This window comes from Schistocerca cancellata, chromosome 2, assembly GCF_023864275.1.
Source record: "Schistocerca cancellata isolate TAMUIC-IGC-003103 chromosome 2, iqSchCanc2.1, whole genome shotgun sequence".
Classification (NCBI taxonomy): domain Eukaryota; kingdom Metazoa; phylum Arthropoda; class Insecta; order Orthoptera; family Acrididae; genus Schistocerca; species Schistocerca cancellata.
The window spans coordinates 822,918,133-822,937,831 of record NC_064627.1 but is presented as its reverse complement, the minus strand read 5'-3'; the positions used below and the strand labels follow the sequence as shown (position 1 = coordinate 822,937,831).

Genomic DNA, 19,699 nt, shown 5'->3' with positions numbered 1-19,699 from the left:
CAAAAACAGAGCTACCATTTCTTCTTAATTTGTCTATCTTAACACTCTATGCCTCTACTGCACTGTGACTAAGTATCTTTACTCATTCCATAGTGATTTCTTTCATATTCATTAAGTCAGCCAAAGATCGAAGTTACTATCTAGGCAGGCAAAAATAAGAATATACCAGACCATCATCAAGCCAATAGTGTGCTATGCAAGTGAGACATGGACCCTGACAAAGAAAACCAAGGAATAAACTCATCACTTTTGAAAATAAAGTACTGAGAAAAATATACGAACCAGTGAAAGAAAATGAACAATGGAGAATAAGGAAAAGCAGAGAACTCCGACAATTATACACACTGCCTGACGCGATAGGGAGTGTGAAAATTAAGAGACTAAGATGGTATGGACATGTGAGCAGGAGAGGAGAGAACATGGTAATAAAGGCCGTAATGGATGGAGAGTCTGAAGGACAGAGACCACTGGGACGGTCGAGAATTAGATGGAAGGATAATACCATGGGAGACATGCAGATACTGGGTCTGAGAGATGAAGATACAGATGACAGGAAAGTGTGGAAGGCTGGACTGAGTGAGGCCAAGGACCAACTGCAGTTTGCGTGGCTAGTATAAGTAAGTAAGTAAGTAAGTAAGTAAGTAAGTAAGTACGTCAGCCAAAGTCAAAATAAGTGTTACATTATCAAAATCTGCAGCAATACATGAAACTTGACAATGAACAACTGACAAAAGCCACAAAGCTTCACCTCTACTTTGAAGTCATGCCGGTTAAGTGAAAGAAGTTTTCCTGTGTAAGTCTTAAATTCAACTGTAGACCTTTTTGTGTAATGCTTTCGCAATGACAAATAATATACCTAGAGAATGTCAAGCACCAAGTAAGCTACCAAACCAAGACTTGTGACGAACAAATACCTTGACTGATGTAATTAAATTTGGGCTCATGGTTATTAATAAAAATATCATCATGACATATTCTGCTGCATTAATGTAATTAGCATTGCATGTTTGTATGTTGTGAATTGTGCTATTACATAATCGTCAATGTGTTTCCAATTTCCTTACCCTATGAAATTTTCTTATTTACTACCACTGCATATCAAGAAGACAGAACATATCTATATTACAAAGTGTTATCAGTGGAATGATCTGCATCAACTACAAGCAAAAAATGCTACAGATGGTGATAGACAGAATAAATCAACAAGATGTTGCCTTTAGTATGTGGTGATAGTGGTGGTAACTATGACGATGGCCACTGTTCACTCAGGCTTCAAGCTAAGAATTGAATAATAAAAAATAAAAAATCTGTATTTGTCAAACATGGAAAGACACAGCTCACTGTATAAAACAGCATTCACTGGCTAACAAAAGCATACAGCCTATAATGCTATCAATGAACTGCAATAACTTCTCATCTGCATACAATAAGATTACTTACCATTTCTAGGCCACTTGACATGTCAACCACATCTATTCTTTTATAAGGCAAAAATACTTACTGTTCTGCATGAAGTTCTTAGAAGCAGATAAAATGTATTGTAAAGCCTCTTATATTTGGTATAAAGGAATGCAGCACAAAATTATCAGTAATAACAGTACTTGCTTACTAGAAACTACATATTTCTGGACGACAGTACAAGATGCAACACAGAAATTAGAGATAACTGCTCTACCCTTCAACGTTTTGTAAGCAACATCTGAAAAATGAATCCCCAAGAAAGATTTTAACTGTGAACTACGCTAGGCAACAGAAGCTTTTATGCCTATTATTGGTGGTAGTATGGAGCCACGTTACCAAATTACGTCATACAGTCTGAATCAAATCTGCCATCCACAACTCCAAATGTCACAGATATTCTAAAGGTCACGCAACTGCAGCCACGGGTTATTTCCTAAATTAACGACACACTGTAACATCAGTGAAATTGCTAACTAAATCTTTGCAACCATGGAGCTGTAAGAGAAAAACAGTGACAGAATGATATTTTGAGTACACCTATTATAAATGTTCTTATAGCTCAAAGTACTGCAAAGCTGATCCAATAGGTTATTTTAATCTTTCACTGGCATTCATTTCAGAAAACATTGTACTCCTGCAATGCAAAGATTTTATCTAAATGATGTTTTGGAGAAAATTCTAGACAAAATACCAAATCTTTTGCAACTGACACAATACAAAGAAGCAGAGTATTAATGCAGTTAACTTTTCTTGAGCAATCAATCATGTAAAATATCACTGTAACACAGCATTTAACACCTGCATTACATCATCAATTTTACTAGACTGAAAGTTCAGGAAGGAAATAAACTGAAATGATCGAAAGAAATGATGGTAAGAAAAGGAACTTAACCAGTGTTTAAATACAGCACATTTGTACTATAAATACATACAGACAAAGCAGTTTGAAGGATCTGAAAAACAGGAACACATTTTCGGAATTTCATTTATAAACATGCATAATTGTAAGAACAACAGTCACTTGTCTCTTGGGTGACCTAATGAAGTACTCAGCAGAAGACATGTTCAATAGTTTCTGTATCAAGCAGTTGTTTATCGCTTCTGAATGATACAGCATTACGGTGAACGAGCATTTACAATGAAGCAACACAACTACCTAAGAATCAGCTGTGTACTGTGACCAGTACTGTAAGGATATGGAAGGAATTAAAACTTTAATGAAGGGAAACCTATAAGGCATAATATTAACACAGAAAGGATAAAAAACATGATGATGAATTGAACCAAAGTTAGACATCTCTGACAAAATCGCATCAGACTATTTATCCTACTCCTCCAAAGACCCTGCTTCATATTTTATTTCTTTTTCCTTTTGTTTTCAGTGTCAAATTTTACAATGAAGTGATTTGAAAGAACAGACATTTAAATCTTCCTTTTTCACCACTCATTAATACAGAAATTTTGCCTTGAAGGTATGAATGAAGGCATTAGCCATGTTTCACTTTTTATTCAAAACATATAATTTAATCTTTAATGTGAATAATAATCTATACAATAGTGCCCTCAGTTTATATTAATTTTAAAGTACTGAATGTAAGCATGCAAACAAGAGAAATAAGTGAAGTGGACACAAACAAAAAGTGCTGATAAGGTAGTGAGAAACTATAAATCAATCTGAGGAAATATAAAAAGGAAGGAAGAGCTGGAATACATAACAAGAAATATTCAGAATGGGAACAGAAGAAAAACAGAGAAAATAAAATGCATAAAGAACTGAAATAAACTTATGAAGAACAGTCAAAGAAAAGTAATAAGGAATGGCTAATAAAGTCTTGGCGATATAATTTCTATATTACTAGAAACAAGCAATCAGAATTCAGATACCTTCAATTTCTAAAATATTTTTGTGTAATGGAATGTAACTTAGACAAGCAATATTGTAATAAAATGTCAGAAGAACCAAACAGATCAGTTCAGAAGAGAATGTTATCTGTCACCTTCTGAAACATTTATAATTCCTGTCACCTACCTTGATTGTGCACAGCTTCTGTACTGCCACTAGGTGGATGGTGCTCATTGTAAATGGATGATCCTGAAAACAAAGAGGATCATATTCTAAACACAGAGAACACATGTAATGTCCTTCCTCAGCATTGGCCTAGCACGCATTTTTCTCTTTAAAATAAGATTAAAGTCACAACAGATGAACGTGTATATATTTATTACAATACCCAATAAACTAAAGAAAAAAAGTAAGTAAAACAGGATTAAGAAATTTAAATTTAGTGTCTCCTGTACTAACTAGAGTCAGGAATGTGAAAGAAACCTGAAATTTGAAATGCAGCACCACGAATGACCCAAATGAATCGTGACTTCGAAGGTATGAAGAAGAGTGAAAGATCAATAACTGGACAATGGAAATTCCACGATGTAACAACATGCAAAGGACAAATTGCTAGACACCACATAGAAGAGATGTTGAGTTGCAGACAAGCACAATGAAAAGAATACCGAAAATATTTAAGCTTTTATATAAATTCCTTCTTCAGAAATAGAACTCTAACACATTCACACAACATCATACATAAATACAGCTACAGTTGGGCCTTAGTGTCCAGTGACAAAAGCCATGCGTGAATTGTTGTGTGAATGTGTTCATGTTCTACGTCCATGGAACAACTTTGTCCAAAAGTTTATATACTTCTAATTTTCTTGTGTGGTGAGTACCAACCTATCCTATCTACGTTGTTATCAATAACTTTTTAACATGATGAATTTTCACTCTGCAGCAGAGAGTGTGCTGATATGAAACTTCCGAGTAGATTAAAACTATGTGCCGTACTGGGACTCGAATCTGGGACCTACGCCTTTGTGACCAAGTGCTCTACCGGCTAAGCATGACTCACAGCCCACCCTCACAGCTTTACTTCTGTCAGTACCCATTTCCTACCCCCCCCCCCCCCCCCCCAGTTTTACAGAAGTTCTGGACTAGCACTGCTGGAAGGAAGGATACTATGGAGACACGGCTTAGCCAAAGCCTGGGGTTTGTTGTTGTTGTCTTCAGTCCTGAGACTGGTTTGATGCAGCTCTCCATGCTACTCTATCCTGTGCAAGCTTCTTCATCTCCCAGTACTTACTGCAACCTACATCCTTCTGAATCTGCTTAGTGTATTCATCTCTTGGTCTCCCTCTACGATTTTTACCCTCCACGCTGCCCTCCAATACTAAATTTGTGATCCCTTCATGCCTCAGAACATGTCCAACCAACCGGTCCCTTCTTCTTGTCAAGTTGTGCCACAAACTCCTCTTCTCCCCAATTCTATTCAAAACCTCCCCATTGATCTACCCATCTAATCTTCAGCATTCTTCTGCAGCACCACATTTCAAAAGCTTCTATTCTCTTCTTGTCCAAACTATTTATCGTCCATGTTTCACTTCCATACATGGCTACACTCCATACAAATACTTTCAGAAACGACTTCCTGACACTTAAATCTATACTCAATGTTAACAAATTTCTCTTCTTCAGAAACGCTTTCATTGCCATTGCCAGTCTACATTTTATATCCTCTCTACTTCGACCATCATCAGTTATTTTGCTCCCCAAATAGCACAACTCCTTTACCACTTTAAGTGTCTCATTTCCTAATCTAATTCCCTCAGCATCACCCGACTTAATTCGACTACATTCCATTATCCTCGTTTTGCTTTTGTTGATGTTCATCTTATATCCTCCTTTCAAGACACTGTCCATTCCGTTCAACTGCTCTTCCAAGTCCTTTGCTGCCTCTGACAGAATTACAATGTCATCGGCGAACCTCAAAGTTTTTATTTCTTCTCCATGGATTTTAATACCTACTCCGAACTTTTCTTTTGTTTACTTTACTGCTTGCTCAATATACAGATTGAATAACATCGGGGACAGGCTACAACCCTGTCTCACTCCCTTCCCAACCGCTGCTTCCCTTTCATGCCCCTCGACTCTTATAACTGCCATCTGGTTTCTGTACAAATTGTAAATAGCCTTTCGCTCCCTGCATTTTACCCCTGCCACCTTCAGAATTTCCAGTCAATATTGTCAAAAGCTTTCTCTAAGTCTACAAATGCTAGAAATGTAGGTTTGGCTTTCCTTAATCTTTCTTCAAAGATAAGTCGTAGGGTCAGTATTGCCTCACGTGTTCCAACATTTCTGCAGAATCCAAACTAATCTTCCCGAGGTCAGCTTCTACTAGTTTTTCCATTCGTCTGTAAAGAATTCGCGTTAGTATTTTGCAGCCATGACTTATTAAACTGATAGTTCGGTAATTTTCACACCTGTCAACACCTGCTTTCTTTGGGATTGGAATTATTATATTCTTCTTGAAGTCTGAGGGTATTTTGCCTGTCTCATACATCTTGCTCACCAGATGGTAGAGTTTTGTTAGGGCTGGCTCTCCCAAGAAGAAATATTGAATTTAATTGATGAAAGGAGAAAAAATAAAAACGCAGTAAATGAAGCAGGCAAAAAGGAATACAAACGTCTCAAAAATGAGTTCTAATGGAATGTTGTCTACTCCCGGGGCCTTGTTTCGACTCAGGTCTTTCAGTGCTCTGTCAAACTCTTCACACAGTATCAAATGTCCTATTTCATCTTCATCTACATCGTCTTCCATTTCCATAATACTGTCCTCATGTACATCGCCCTTGTATAGACCCTCTATAAACTCCTTCCACCTTTCTGCTTTCCCTTCTTTGCTTAGAACTGGGTTTCCATCTGAGCTCTTGATATTCATACAAGTGGTTCTCTTTTCTCCAAAGGTCTCTCTAATTTTCCTGTAGGCAGTATCTATCTTACCCATAGTGAGATAAGCCTCTACATCCTTACATTTGTCCTCTAGCCATCCCTGATTAGCCATTTTGCACTTCCTATCGATCTCATTTTTGAGACGTTTGAATTCCTTTTTGCCTGCTTCATTTACTGCATTTTTATATTTTCTCCTTTCATCAATTAAATTCAATATTTCTTCTGTTACCCAAGGATTTCTACTAGCCCTTGTCTTTTTACCTACTTGATCTTCTGCTGCCTTCGCTACTTCATCCCTCAGAGCTACCCATTCTTCTTCTAGTGTATTTCTTTCCCCCATTCCTTATGCTCTCCCTGAAACGCTGTACAACCTCTGGTTCTTTCAGTTTATCCAGGTCCCATCTCCTTAAATTCCCACCTTTTTGCAGTTTCTTCAGTTTTAATCTACTAGCCTGGGGTATTGTTTCCAAAATCCTTTGCCTTATGTACGTTGTTTTTTAAAATCCTTTGCCTTATGCAAGAGAACTTTAGTGATATTTGGAAAGGTAGGAGATGACATACTGGAGGAAGTAAAGCTATGAGGGCAGGTCGTGGGTCTCGCTAGGATAGCTTAGTCGGTAAAGCATTTGCCTGCAAAAGGCAAAGGGGCACACAATTTTAATCTGTCAGGAAGTTTCAATAACTGGTTAAGACTGCAGAGGGATGGTTTATGTAATGGCTCAGAAACACCTTCTGATGTGGCTGGAAAAGTCAGTGCTATGCTAAGCTCAACCTGTGAAAAGCTGTCAGGAAAACTGAATTTTGAAAGCAAGTGTCAGTGTGCCTCACTGGCACCAAAGGGTGCAACATCAGCAAGTGAATAAGAATGATCAATGTATGAAAAATAGGTTTCTGATATTACAACATTTTAATTATACATTGCTACAACAACAGTACTTGTATATGAAAATGGACAAAAGGTCAGCAAAGCACAGAGTTTGTACTGGACAATGCAGTACAATGGATGTACTGGAAGACCACACTTCATACCAGAGCTTGAAGTGACCCTACACCCCTGGCAGAAATGTCCAACCAGTCACCCCGCTCCCACACCACCACCTTTCAACAATTTTTTTCTATTAATCTTTCTTCCCAATATGACCCGCACCAGGGCAGCCGATAGGAGTAATTGTTTCCATAGAAGTCGGAATGTGATTTATCTCCTTAGATCGATACTCACTTGTTTCTGGTGCCCATCAACCTTAGGTTTAAATATTATACGCAAAGTGTGTTTTCACTAAACATTTCAATAAATTTAAACCATTTCAAACTCAATTACATATATTTGTTTCTTTGATCTTAACACCGTATGTTACATCTGCTTTCATTTACAACTACATAGTGGCACTAAACACAGAGCTATCTGCTTTATACTGACTTCACAGACAGAGCTGTCAGTATAAACCACAGTCATTTGACTTTCATCAATTCGTCTACCTCTGTCAGCCACTACACCATGTCTTCTTAGAGTGAATACAGATTTTGCAAATTTTATAATTTTGTATGTTGGTTTAATAAAAATGCAGTGTTTTGAAAAATATTACTAAAATTACTTGTATTGATGAAAAATATTGCACACAACAAATTAAATGTACCACTGTAGCAAATAAATTACAAATTTATTTTTAAAATGAGGGAAAGTGAGAGTATGGTGTGTAATAGGGAACTGGTTTCACTTTCATCAATTCGTCTACCTCTGTCAGCCACTACACCATGTCTTCTTAGAGTGAATACAGATTTTGCAAATTTTATAATTTTGTATGTTGGTTTAATAAAAATGCAGTGTTTTGAAAAATATTACTAAAATTACTTGTATTGATGAAAAATATTGCACACAACAAATTAAATGTACCACTGTAGCAAATAAATTACAAATTTATTTTTAAAATGAGGGAAAGTGAGAGTATGGTGTGTAATAGGGAACTGGTTTCACTTCCTCCACATAAATCATTAACAATACATAAATTATTAATTAGAAATAAAAGAAAAAAAGAGTTGACAAAATGTCCCTTCGCAACGCATTGTGTTTTTATTACAACTTTATGTTGAATTTCCTTGTTTCAAGCAAAGCAGACTCATTGATTATATTGCTAAGTCATGTTTAGCAGCTGTGTTGTATTCTGTTGATAAATATACAGCTTAATTTGACAGTCTGCTTTTATCCATATTTTGACCGTAAATAATTTTTTTTTATCAACTTTAGTTTGCAGAAACTGTGTTCAAAAAATGCTACAGTCACTGGAGTTTTCATAAATATCCTCAAAGCTATTTTGATGCTCAGATAAGAGTCTCTTACTCTGTACTTTTAAAAAACTTTCAAAATATGCTTCCAATCCACTTTTTCACTTGGAACTTGAAAGCAGCTATTTTAGCTCCTATGCAACAATATCTGTGGTGTATCTGACACCAAAATCACCTGCATACTTTACAAAATAAGATACAAAGCTTTTATTTATGAAGTTTCCTGACAGAAAATGAAGTCAATGACATGGTATGACATATGTGAGATCTGAAACTTCCTGGCAGATTAAAACTGTGTGCCGGACCGAGACTCGAACTCGGGACCTTTGCCTTTCGCGGGCAACTGCTCTACCAACTGAGCTACCCAAGCATGACTCACGCCCAGTCCTCACAGCTTTACTTCTGCCAGTACCTTGTCTCCTACCTTCCAAACTTTACAGAAGCTCTCCTGCGAACCTTGCAGAACTAGCACTCCTGAAAGAAAGGATACTGCAGAGACATGGCTTAGCCACAGTCTGGGGGATGTTTCCGGAATGAGATTTTCACTCTGCAGAAAATCTCATTCCGGAAATATGTGAGATTTATTATCCACTTCATTTCTTATTCTATCAAATACTTTGAAGCAGTCTAGCTCAATCACTTTCTCCACACAGAAGTGAAGTGAGCATTCAACCATACCTCTAGCTAACCTCTTTGCATTTCTTAACCTTTTAATGGCAAAACTACTTTGGGCAGATAAATAATCACAAAAATCTTTGATTTTCCACCAAAACAGATAGAGTGACACTCCCAGTCACTAGCAAGACCTGGTAAAGTGGATGAGTAACAACACTAGAGTAAAGGGGATAGAGGAGAGAATGGGAATATTCATTTTAGAACAGGCTCGATAACCAAGAAGGCGAGTGGCTTAATAGCTGTAACACAGCATGTGTCAGTAGAGCAAAGTGCTGTTACTACAGTCTGTTCATTGTAAGATTAACAGGGTTATCAACAATGCACTAAGTATTTCTCAGATCTGTTGTTACATTATTGGATTGTCCTCCTCACACACAAACGTGTCTGATTATGAAGGTTTATGGTACAGCATCGCTGCTGGCATGTCCCTAATGTAGCTCAGCAGTGATGAATCAAGACCCTCACGCCCATATGGACACAACTGGCAGGCATAGTGAAAATGACAGTCAGTGAGATTTGATACACAAACTACATGGGCTAAATGTTTAGCACAGTGATTAAAAGAAAACTTAAAGACTTCCAGCGCTTCAGCACAGAGTTATATTCAAAAGATAACAGCAGCAATGTATCTAATACCTCAGTACGGGCAACTTGCAGTGCTGGAGCAATGCAATCGATGACCAACGGCAAGAGAATAGCTGTCAACAGGTACAACATATACAACTCCCATAATACTATTAGTCTGCCACAGAGGTTATTTATTTACATAGCAAATTGTATCAAGCAAAAATTAGGAGCAGCACAGGTACTGGCTGTAAGAACAAGTAAATTATATATCCCCTCGACCTCTTGTTTGCTTGTTTCTTGCATCATTGTGTCTCACCCAGTTCTTGTTGGAATTACTGCAGGCCTTTGGTCAAACAACATATCTGTTTCAGTAGCTGCTCACTGACCTTTGAAATCCTACAACATCACACAGAAGTAGCAACAAGAACTCCACTGTCGAATATGAGGGAGCAGTGTCGCTGGCAGCTGTGTGAACTAAGTGCTCTAGGAACACAATGAGTAAGGGAACTAGTGTAGCTTCCCCAGTTAATCCTCAAATCCTCTTACATTCTTTACTGTTGCCAGTTCTTGTATCTTCTTTGTGCCTGTGTCCTTGGTGTGTGCCTATCTCACCAGCCCATTCTACAGCACTGGTCTGCAACGCCATAATGGACCACGCAGATTCATTTGCAGTACAGATTCGACACTGGAGCGCAACAATCTATTTCAACTCCAACATTACAGAGCAAATATACTGAATTAAAATTTGACCTTAATTCTCTTGAAGGTGGTCCATGTTAACAGCAACCCAAAACTGCAACCACAGATGAAATAACTGAAATGGTGCACAAACACTAAAAGAAAGAGTATGGTACATTTACAGTTAACACTGCGAAAACTCTATAAAGCTAACACATCGTATGCTGAATAATGGCGGAAAGTATATGAGAAAACTAATTTTTCAGATATGTTTGGATTGTATTAAAAAAATAATATAGTTGATTAAAAAAAAACACCAACCAATTTAGTTTTTTCTGTGGCACGAAGTAGATTTTCCTGATTGATTACTTTGCAAAGAGTACAACAATAATTAGGAAATATCATACGAGTCTCTCGAACTAGATGGAAGCAAAAAATATGAGACAGAACACCTTGATTGCAAAAGAGGACAAAGAAAAGTCATGTACATGCAACTGCAGACAAATATGCTGCAGCAATGGCAAACCCAGTAGAACTAAAGTACAAATTGTTGGAACATCCTCTCTATTCACCATATCTGGCCACCTACGAGTTCCGTATGTTGCAGACTTTGAAAAAAATCCTAGCTGAAAAATGTTTTCAGACCAATAAATACATTCTCATAAACATAGATTAGAATTTTAAAAACCACCGAGAATCATACTTACGAATGGAAACTACTCGCTGGCAAAATGTTAGGGGAAGTGGACTGATCTAAGTGCATTTACACAAAACAATAAGCATATTTCTCGCTTAAAAACTAAAAACTTTTCACTTTACCCTCATTAGTTAGCAATTAAATGAGTATTTTTTCAATTGAAATCTCTCCTGAATACTTTGGAAATTATCTGAAAATACCGTGGTCAGAAAGAAGTGCTTTCTGGTAGTAACTGAAATCTAAATCCAGTTTATGAGTCATGTACTTTCCACTGAGTTCACACTTTTTAAAATCTGAAAATACTGCCCCCACTCTCACTCTCTCTCTCTCTCTCTCTCTCTCTCTCTCTCTCTCTCTCTCACACACACACACACACACACACACACACACACACACACAAAGGGAACACCTTAAAAATTGAAAAAACCTTCAAACATGTACAGGAGACCAGGCAGATGCTTAACCTGCATGTAAACACAGCAAACACAAACTTATGAAAAAGAAGAGTATATCATACTGGAATTATATTATGTAAACAAATGCCTTCTTAATTAAAATGCATACTGACATTAAACACATTTAAAGTAAAGTTAAAACAGTTCCTACTTGACCACTACTTCTACTCTCTCTCTGTATTTTTAGATCATCATAGTAAGTAAAATCTCATTTATCAGATACTGTATTATATCACTTTGTACTATAATTTACTTTGACTGTGTTGCTCAGGTACTCTCGCTTAAAAACTGCTACTATCATATGTACAAGAAATGTAGTGTGTCAATTTATTGCGCACTCTGAATTTGTTGAACATGTAGTCACAACTGCTACTGAAATCATTAATTATGTTTACCCCATGTACTACACCACATGTACTAAAAATGATTTCCTGGACCAAATAAATAAAACAGGTGAAAGTAGTTGACCTGATGTTGAGAAACTGTTAATGCTCTTTCACAGATGGAAGCGATGCTGCAGACCATTATTACACACAAAAATGATTAAGGGACAAAGAAATGAATTTAGTGTACACATGTACTTACTGATGGGTTTCTGACTTAAATGATCAAAACACTATCTATATAATTTGACAGCACAACGTCCAGAGGGTGCAAGGGACTGCAGCTACACAAATAAAAGACTGTGCAGTAATAGGTAAAATGTGTGTTCCTGAGAATACCTTCATTCCACATCCCTGAACATTCACCTTCCTGATCAGCAGACCAATAATGAATAATGAGAGAATTTAAAACTTCCACTGTCAAATTTCTGTTCCTACCTGCTACTTATGAAATTCCCAACCCATCATTTTTCACATTCTTCCTCTGCATAAGAAATAAATCTAGTTTAAAACATGCTGTACTTGTACTTTCAGGAGTTGCTGTTTGCTAAGCTAGAATGATTTTCTGGCAAGCAGAGACTTTTCACATTACATAGCACCAATAAAACTTTAGTGTATAAGAGGGAGTACACTGACATTACAATGATAACTATTCTCCATCTAGTTACCTGCAGAGTAGTGTGGTGGCTTTCCTGACACAGTGTGACCCTGCCTGCGGCAAGGCCGTGCGGCGTCACTCCCTGGTGACGAGCGTGTGCGAGGACGTGAATTACCACTGACACTTATACTGCCTGAGTCCTCACGACTGCTACTCATCGCACTGATACAAAAGAAAAAAAGCAATCACTGACCAGCTATGTACCAGATTGACATTTTTATAGAGCTCATTCACACTTCTGTCTTATTATCATGCCTGCCTGAACAGAAGTCCTTTAAATACAACATTACATTAATTGCCTAGTTCCTTCACCTTATTTGGCACTGTCACATTCATAATAGTGCTTTTAGAAATGAAAATACCAATCCCTTCTCCACAAGTGTGAATATACAAATACAAACCTGGGCTGGTACCATATGTCTCTTCCATTTGGTAAAACATTCAACCTTATTTTTGACTGGTAAAAATAAGAAAATATAAACTTCTCTATTTGATCAAGATTTGCTAATGTATTCCAGGAGTTTACACAACTCCTACAGAGAACCAGCCACAATTTTAATGAAATAACAGTTCTAGTCAACTTCTTGGCTCTTAATTCCACAGCTAGTATGAGCCTGCAAAACTTTAAACCATCGCTTCACCGGTGTTGTGATTTTTAATTCCACAGCTAGTATGAGCCTGCAAAAGCTTTAAACCACAGCTTCACCTGGGTTGTAAGAGTTTGTCAAAAATTAAAATTTATTTGACCATCACAACTGGGCAAATTCATATTTATAGGCCACTGCCAAATTACATGCAAAAGCAGCCATGTATGTCAGCTGTGACAATCATAGGAAAGAGGAACCCAAGTCACAAGCTTGGACTGATGCTGGCAAATGTCACAGCTGCCATATTTTTGTGAATTAAGACACAGCACATGACACCAACATGTATCAGTACACACTCTTGTGTGTGGATCTACAGAGGAGCACAAGTCTGGTGTTCAAGGAATCTACATCACCATGTTTGTCAGATATTGACACTGATACTTTTATTACCTCAAGGATCTGAAATGGTCATTTTAGAACTAAATGCCATCCCACAAGCATGTGTTAGCTTTTTCAACTATGGAGGTGGGTATGCAGTTGTGAAACATTTATTTCTGATTCAAACTGTCAACTGTGTGTCAATAATAATGTTTCATCCAACTCCTCGTTTGGAAAGATAAAAATACATTCAGAAGTTGAATATAATAACAAACACTTTTCTGAATGCCAGAGAGATAACTTAATACTTCACAATTTTCCAAGACCCCCAACATGTCATAAAAACGTCTGTTACTGGCCAGAGGAGATTGAAAAAATTAAAAACATCTGGATGTTACAGTTACAAAGCACACTTTAAAATTAAGGGAGGAGAAGGAAGATCAAGAGTTTAATGTTCCATTAACAGAGATGGAACGTAAGCTTGGGTTATGAAAGGATGGAGTAGGAAATTGGCCATGCCATTTTCAAAGTAACCATCCCGGCATTTGCCTGGAGCAATTTAGGGAAATCATGGAAAACTTAAATCTTGATGGCCAGACAGAATCCTTGTTCTCCCAAATGCAAACCAGCATGCTAACCCATACGCCACCTCATCCAGTTGTTTTCAAATGAGAGGCAGTTAAATAGTCAAATCCTCTGAGTTATCATTTTATAATATTCCTCATCTTCTTATCACTAAGTTTCATTCTGTATATATGTTCGGTTGTTCTAGCTCTAAAATGTAATATTCAATTGTATTCATCATGGCCTATTTAAGTGCTACTATAAGAAGGCAATGAATAATGACAAAAGCAAATTTACTATAAAACACTATCAGAAACACAATAACATGCAGAGAAAAAAAATTATGTAAGTTAAAGGAGACATGCAATAGCACTGGTGGCCAAGCAGAAGAGAATACATACTGGAGAATTGCATCATGCATATTCTGGGCAATGTTGGTATCTTCAGTCTGCATCCACAGGTCACCAGCTCCTGTGCATGAAGAACGGCCAACTTCCATATAGAAAAAGCAGTCCGAGTATCCGCATCGCCGAATACCATTCAACTATAAAGCCAAATCAGTGTGACATTTAGATAGCACTAATTTGTAAAAACACTTTTCTGGATATGTTTCTTAGAAAATAGATAACGTAATATTTTAAACTGAGTTATTAATTCAAACAGCACACTGCTGCTTAGAGAAGGTTCAATTCTTAAGAAATATGAACATAAGTCATGAACAAGACAGAATTGTATTTTATAATACACATATTGCCTCAACGCAAAAAAAAAGACAATTATCTGCATTACTGAGGAACTACTTGTTGTGGCTCATTAGACGATGACTTCTTTTCAACCTTGAAATGAGTCATTATGCTATGATAAACTTCAGATACATCGATCAGTTGAATGACAGTAGAAAAACTGTTAAAAATACATTTGGAAGACAAAGTTTCTGTGCAGACCAGAAAAAGATGTACAGAAATGTTTTGAGCAATGAATGGAATAAATGCAGATGAATTCTGACTCAGACGTGTCTACTTCGAAGATGACAACCACTAACTGAACATATTTGGTTACAACATTATCTCGCTTGTTTTTTGTCAGATCTCGTACAGATTGCACACTTTAAATTGGCTCTCTTCTGATCGATGAAAGTCCGCTGGCTTTGTACTGCTTCTAAATGTTTGTGCTCATTGGCAACATTAGTTATGTACCAGTTTTGTGCAATGTAGCAACAAGTAGCTATTGTGAAACTAGTGCTGATTTGTGTATAGTCACTGTTAATATTATTCACAAAAATGGGTGAAGAAACACTACCTGCTCCTTCTAGCAACTCGCCATCAACTTTTGCGTCACTCCTATAACACATTAACCCATTATAAGTTTGTTTCTTTTATAAGCTGTAAACTGGCTCTTCTGGGAAAAGAAGGCAGGGCTTGTCTCAATAGCCAAGGTACTATGAGCTGCATTCCCAGCAGCCTCTGCTCAGGGGTCAAATTAAAGTGTGTGATCTGTACCTGATATTTTGCAATGAAGCCCACGAATACATCAGCAGAAAGTTGCTTGTCCACTACCACCGAGTTGATTGATTTGAATGACACTTTTTTTGAATGAAGCTGTTAACAGAATAAGGATACAATTCAAGGTAAGAAACCAATATTGTACTAACACACCACAACAAATAGTTCCTACTGATGTGAGCAGTCTCTATTCTCCTCTGCCAATACAGCATTTCACAGAATTCAATAGTCATAACAAATATACTAAAAAATGAGAGGTGGTTTTCATGTTTGGCCACAGCATTATACTGTCACATTGATGTTCTTGTCTTGTAAATTATGTCTTGATCTTACATTGAGATGCTGGCTACATCTACCTGGCAACTTCAAGTAGGGACATCAGCAATCATAAGAAAAGACGGATTGCTACTTACCGTAAGGAAGACATGTTAAGTTGCAGACAGGCAGTCAAAACCCTGGTGAAGAATGTGATTCATTTGCTCCAGTCACTGCCCAGCCAGAGAGGAGAATGGCTCAACACCACCCAGGACTGGAGCAACTGAATCACATTCTCCACAGGATTTTGAGTACAACTCGTCGTGCCCTGAAATGAGGAATGTCTTACCCACTATCCTTCCCACCCCTCCCACAGTAGTATTCTGCCACCCACTGAACCTACATGATATCCTTGTCCATCCCTAGATAGCTCCCGCTCCCAACCCCAAGCTTCCTGGCTCATATCTATGTAATAGACCTAGACGAAATACCTGCCCTGTATATCCTCCCAACATTACCTACTCCTGTTTGATCACAAGCATCACCTATCCTATCAAAGGCAGGGCTGCATGTGAAACCAGCCATGACAACCAAAAATCTGTCTGTCCACATGAATGGCCAATGAGAAACTGTGCCCCAAAAACCAGCTGGACCAGCCTGTTGCTGAGCACGCTGCCAAACGCGCCGTTCTTCATTTCAAAGACTGCTTCACAGCCTGTGGCATCTGGATCCTTCCCATAAACACCAGTATTTCTGAATTGCACAGGTGGAAACTGTTTCTACAGTTTATCCTACACTCACGTAACCCTCCTGGCATCAACCGTCATTAGTCATTATCCTTTATCCACCAATCCCCTTCCCTATTCCATTCCAGCACTACAGAGTCCTCCATTCCACCAATGCCTCTACTATCTTTTTACTTCTTTCCTTTTCCACAGCCCCCCCTCCCCCCCCCGGCCCGTGCCTTCTGTCTAACCTCCCGATGGCACCTAGCTACCCTACTCACTCCCCACTTCAACCCTGTATGCTCCCACGAGTAGCACTTTAACATCCTCCACCCCCACCCTGCCACAGCCTCCTCCTTACCCCCACCTCCCAGCCTGATTGCAATCTGGCTTTCGCAGCCAGAGATTGTGGATACGTGTTAAATAGAGATTACTACATGAAAGGTGTAAAACAAAGTGTGGGGCTATAAATAAGAGAGATGCTAAATGAAACGTGTTTGGCTGTCGAGACAGCAGTGCATGATGCCTTCAGTGACCAAGGCAGAATACTGTCAAATAATCTTTCACAAAACCCAAAGAAATTCTGGTCGAATGTAAAGGCTGATAATGGCACCAAAGTTAGTTTCAAAAAACTCATGACACTGAACTCCATTAACTGGATTTTATTGTACTATCAGTTTTGGCTATAATCCATCACCTAGTACCTAACAACACAACATACCAATTTGTAGAACAACATTAAGACAACACAAGTTAGTGCCTAGCAACCACATAATAATATACTTATGAAAATCACTTAAAACATTTCATTTATTATGAATATTGAAGCACAAAGCAATGAATAGTTTAATCCACATGAAACATGCAATAAAAAACTACAAGTGCAGCAATCATTCTACAATGAAAAGCATACATCAAGGTCTCCATTGACCATACTTATCTCCAAACTATTCAACATACTTTAGAGATAAGTGTGGTTTGTTGATCTAATTACCATGGGTTCAGGAATTCCAGTACCTTACTTCTTCACTCTTTGTACTTTTATTGTACATTTACAGAATAATGACTCTTATATATGTCTTCTATATCATCAGCAAGTTACAGAGAGCTGGAAAGGCTTATGGACTTGGATGAGCCACACAATTACAAGATCTCACCTTATTATGTTACTAACTTTTTGTATGTGATTGTTATGGGATCATTTTTATGTTAGGCCTTGTTTTTATTTTAGTCTGTACTATAATTTGTACAATACTGTAATTTACACAATGTCACATTCTGAGTTTTTACATAGTGACCAGGTTAACTGAGATCCTGATGTATGCTTTTCACTACGTCTTTTTCTCTGTGTGTCAGTATACCATGACTGCATTTTTAAAAAAATACTATACTATACGACGAGAGTGGAGATAATTTTTAGCTTCCCTTACATTACTTGTCACATTTTGTAACTGAATAATGTACATATCGATATATCTTCATAGCTACATCTTCAGCATAATGATATTTTTGGCCTGTGATGCCAAGTCACTTTGTATTTGTTGTTATCGTTTCATATTAATAGGATGAATGCTGTACTTGTAAATGCTATGAATGAGTTTTTTATTACACATTTCATGTGGATGAAAATATTCAATGATTTGTGTTCCAATATTCATGACAAATGAAATGTTTTAAGTGATTTTCGGAAGTATATTATTATGAGACTACTACGCACCAATTTGTGTTGTCTTAACGTTGTTCTACAAATTGGTATGTTGTGTTGTTAGGTATGGTCAAAATCGGTAGTACTAATAAAATCAATTTAATGCAGTTCAGTGCCATGAGTTTTTTGAAACAGATATCAAATGCTGAAAATTGCCTGAATAAAAAACTATGACCAAAGTTAGTGTCCAGTCCTAGTGAGTGAGACATTGAGGATAGCAAATCAACAGCTGAATTGTTGAACTCTATTTTCAAATGTTCCTTTACAAAGCAAAACTCAAAAGAATTGCCCCAACTTAATCCTCATACTACTGAAAAGATGAATGAAATATGTATTAGTGACAGTGTTGTTGTGAAACAGCTAAATTGTTAAAACTGAGCAAAACTCCAGGGCCCAATGGAATCCCTGTCAGATTCTATACTCAGGGTGTATACGTGGTCAATGAAAAAAAATTCCTGGATTTCCCAGTTAAAAATACACTTTCTCCCGGATGAAAATACATTTTTTCTGTGTTATGTAGCAGTATACTTTTCTCAAAACTGTAAAACTTATCAGTCCTTTAAATGGTTGTGATTTTATACACGGGCGTAGAACTTCCCAGCACTTCAGAAAACGAAACTCGGGGGAAAAACACGTTTTAGAAAGATGTATGATGTGCAGCAACATGAACACTGCATATTTTCATATTACGAAAATATAAATTCGAATTCCACCAAACACCGAATGTTACTTTCCGAAGGATTGAAATTGAGATTGCGATGCGCTTTTGTAAGCCAGTTGTAGCTCGTGTCAAGCGCTCTCGCCAGTCGATGACAGCGGATATTCAGATCATAGGACACGTTATGTAGTCAGCCAACAGCAACATCACTGTAAAGTAGCGCGAACACACAAATAGGAAAAGGTAATGGTTTAAATTAATATACACATATACATAGTGTTGCTACAAGAAAAGAAAAGCTTTTACGTATAAAATTGGTCACTAAGATTAATAAGCTGCAAGAGAAGCTGAGCTTTAATACATAATGATCATTTTTGCGCGTTTTACACTTTAAAGATACATCACAAAAATGCGCCAGTAAACTTTTTAACGACGACATAAATGTCTGATCTTCTGGGCTCAAAAATATTCTAAATGGTCGCCCCCAAATATTTGATTTTTGAATGAGAGTCAAATGCTCTGTGATTTAAGAAATTCATCGGACATTCGCACGCACAGAGTTCATCTTGCGTAAAAGGAAATTTACTTTGAAAGTAATGCTTGCCAAACAACCATTCGCAATATTTTCCCGCAACCTGTTAGAAACAAAATCGTTTCAGCAGTTGCCAGAGTGCGCCAAATAACAGGT

At 37.4% G+C, this 19,699-nt stretch overlaps 1 protein-coding gene and 1 non-coding gene across 2 annotated transcripts in view; both read right to left on the bottom strand.

Moving 5' to 3' along the window:
• The window catches only part of LOC126158988 (insulin receptor substrate 1), a 220,438-nt gene that overhangs the window by 141,132 nt on the left and 59,607 nt on the right, over nucleotides 1-19,699 (bottom strand). The window contains exons 6-8 of the mRNA XM_049916480.1: nucleotides 14,568-14,710; nucleotides 12,648-12,799; nucleotides 3,491-3,553 (exon numbers count right to left, since the gene is read on the bottom strand). Of these exons, the coding sequence (XP_049772437.1) occupies nucleotides 3,491-3,553; nucleotides 12,648-12,799; nucleotides 14,568-14,710 (358 nt within the window). The remainder of the gene's footprint in view (nucleotides 1-3,490; nucleotides 3,554-12,647; nucleotides 12,800-14,567; nucleotides 14,711-19,699) is intronic.
• Trnas-cga (transfer RNA serine (anticodon CGA)) lies at nucleotides 8,821-8,895 on the bottom strand. The gene has a single exon. It is a non-coding gene; the product is annotated as a tRNA-Ser (tRNA).